A 1,566-nucleotide genomic window follows, 5' to 3' on the forward strand; every position below is an offset into this window, starting at 1 on the left:
TAAGACCTTTTAAGATCGCCTCCCTCCTCTGAGCTAAACCTCCAGTTACCTCCAGAATAGGCGCCCAAGTTCTCAGGCACCCTCGCTGTTGGTTCTCACGTGAAAAAACGAGACCTGAGGCTTCTTGAACACGTCCAGCTCAGTTACCTTTGAGCATCTGCACACCTTGATATCAGTTCCTGGTATGACCCGCCATGCTTTTTGCACTGGTTGCAAAGGGAACACCTCTAAATAAAGCCTGATGTGGACTCACAACTCTAGGCTTGGGCTTTCTCCAAGGTCTCCAAATCCAAGGTCAGGAGGAATGGCCCTTCAGACTCCAAGGTGGATATATAAATGTTAAATCACTATGTTGCACACAACTGAAACTAATATAATATTTATGTCAACTATAATCTAAAATAAAATTTAAAAAAAGACTCCCAGGAACAAACAATCCAGAGAAAATGTGGGTGAAGATCAAGGCCACTGAGGTTCTGGGCCACCCTTCACTTCCCCGTGGGGTTCCATAAGCACTTCTGCAGCCAAGGGAGCCTGTGTGAAGAGAGAGGCCTTAAAGAAATCAGTCCATGGTAGTGTCTGAAGGGCTCATGCCTCCTTGTGACCTTTCCTGGCCCTGGAGCCTGGTGACCTCACGCTGGCTGTCTAACCTGTGCGCCTCAGCGTTCAGTGTCCAATGACCAGCCGTGTGATCTTAAACAATGATTCGACCAACAACCCAGCGACTCAATGAACCCATTACACCCCTTTCGTTTGTTCTTCCTTTGAAGGGCCTTTGAGAAGTTTTTAGGACACAAATGCAGATCGTGTCCCTTTGTTTAAAACTCTCCGGGGCTTCTAGAGTTATCACAGCAAGGGACAGCTCCAGCCTGCTATTCCACGTGCCACTCCGCCTCACGCTCTCTGTTCCCCGCCCATGTAAGACGGACCCCAAGTTCCCGGAGCCTCCGGGCTCGGACACTCCCACGTCTTCACGCGGCCGTCCCTTCTGCCTGTGACACTCTCCCACAGCCCGTCACCCCGGATGTCGCCCGCCAGAGCCTCACCGGCCCGGACGCCGGGATCCGGGCTGCAGGACGGGAGCGGCGCCCGCACGCGGGGCTTCAGGGTTCAGGGAGAGGAGGGCGACGAAGCCGGGGACCGCGCACTCACCTCTGCTGGGCCCCCTGGCGCGGCCGCCGCCATCGGGGTCTGGGGGCGGGGCGGGAGCGGAGGGGGCGCCGGACACTGAGGTCCCTGTTTCCCCCCTGGACACCAGGGCGGCGTCGCCGAGTCTCAGATCCGCGTCTGTGCGGCGGAGTCCATGACTTCTTTGCGACTTCTCAGCCCCGTCACCTTGATCCTGAGCCGACACTCAGGAGCCAGAAGAGACTCAAAAGACCAAAAACGGCCGCCATGATGAGGGCGCAGGAAGCCCCGCCCTTGCGCGACGAGCACGACGGGAACCCCTCACTCTGCCCCGTCATTGGCCGCCCGCCACGCCTCTCTGCGCAAGCTCTTCCGGGTAATGTAGTTCCCGACGCTCTGCAGGCCGCTGGGTGGAGGTTCTCCATCCTGACCAAACTT

General features: G+C 56.8%; 1 protein-coding gene across 6 annotated transcripts in view; it reads right to left on the reverse strand.

Moving 5' to 3' along the window:
* LOC105309029 (zinc finger protein 501-like) overlaps positions 1-1,566 on the reverse strand; it is a 9,504-nt gene that overhangs the window by 7,457 nt on the left and 481 nt on the right. For 4 of the 6 annotated variants that reach the window (XM_023525976.1, XM_023525974.1, XM_023525971.1 and 1 more), the window contains exon 1: positions 1,153-1,412. The exons of the other annotated variants lie outside the window; for them this stretch is intronic. Coding sequence is in view for 1 of the 4 variants with exons in the window: in XM_023525971.1 (XP_023381739.1) it covers positions 1,153-1,185 (33 nt within the window). In the remaining 3 variants the exon portion in view is untranslated. Of the gene's footprint in view, positions 1-1,152; positions 1,413-1,566 lie in introns of those variants that run through there. 6 annotated transcript variants of the gene reach the window in all.

The sequence above is a fragment of the Pteropus vampyrus genome, unplaced genomic scaffold (assembly GCF_000151845.1).
Source record: "Pteropus vampyrus isolate Shadow unplaced genomic scaffold, Pvam_2.0 Scaffold659, whole genome shotgun sequence".
Classification (NCBI taxonomy): domain Eukaryota; kingdom Metazoa; phylum Chordata; class Mammalia; order Chiroptera; family Pteropodidae; genus Pteropus; species Pteropus vampyrus.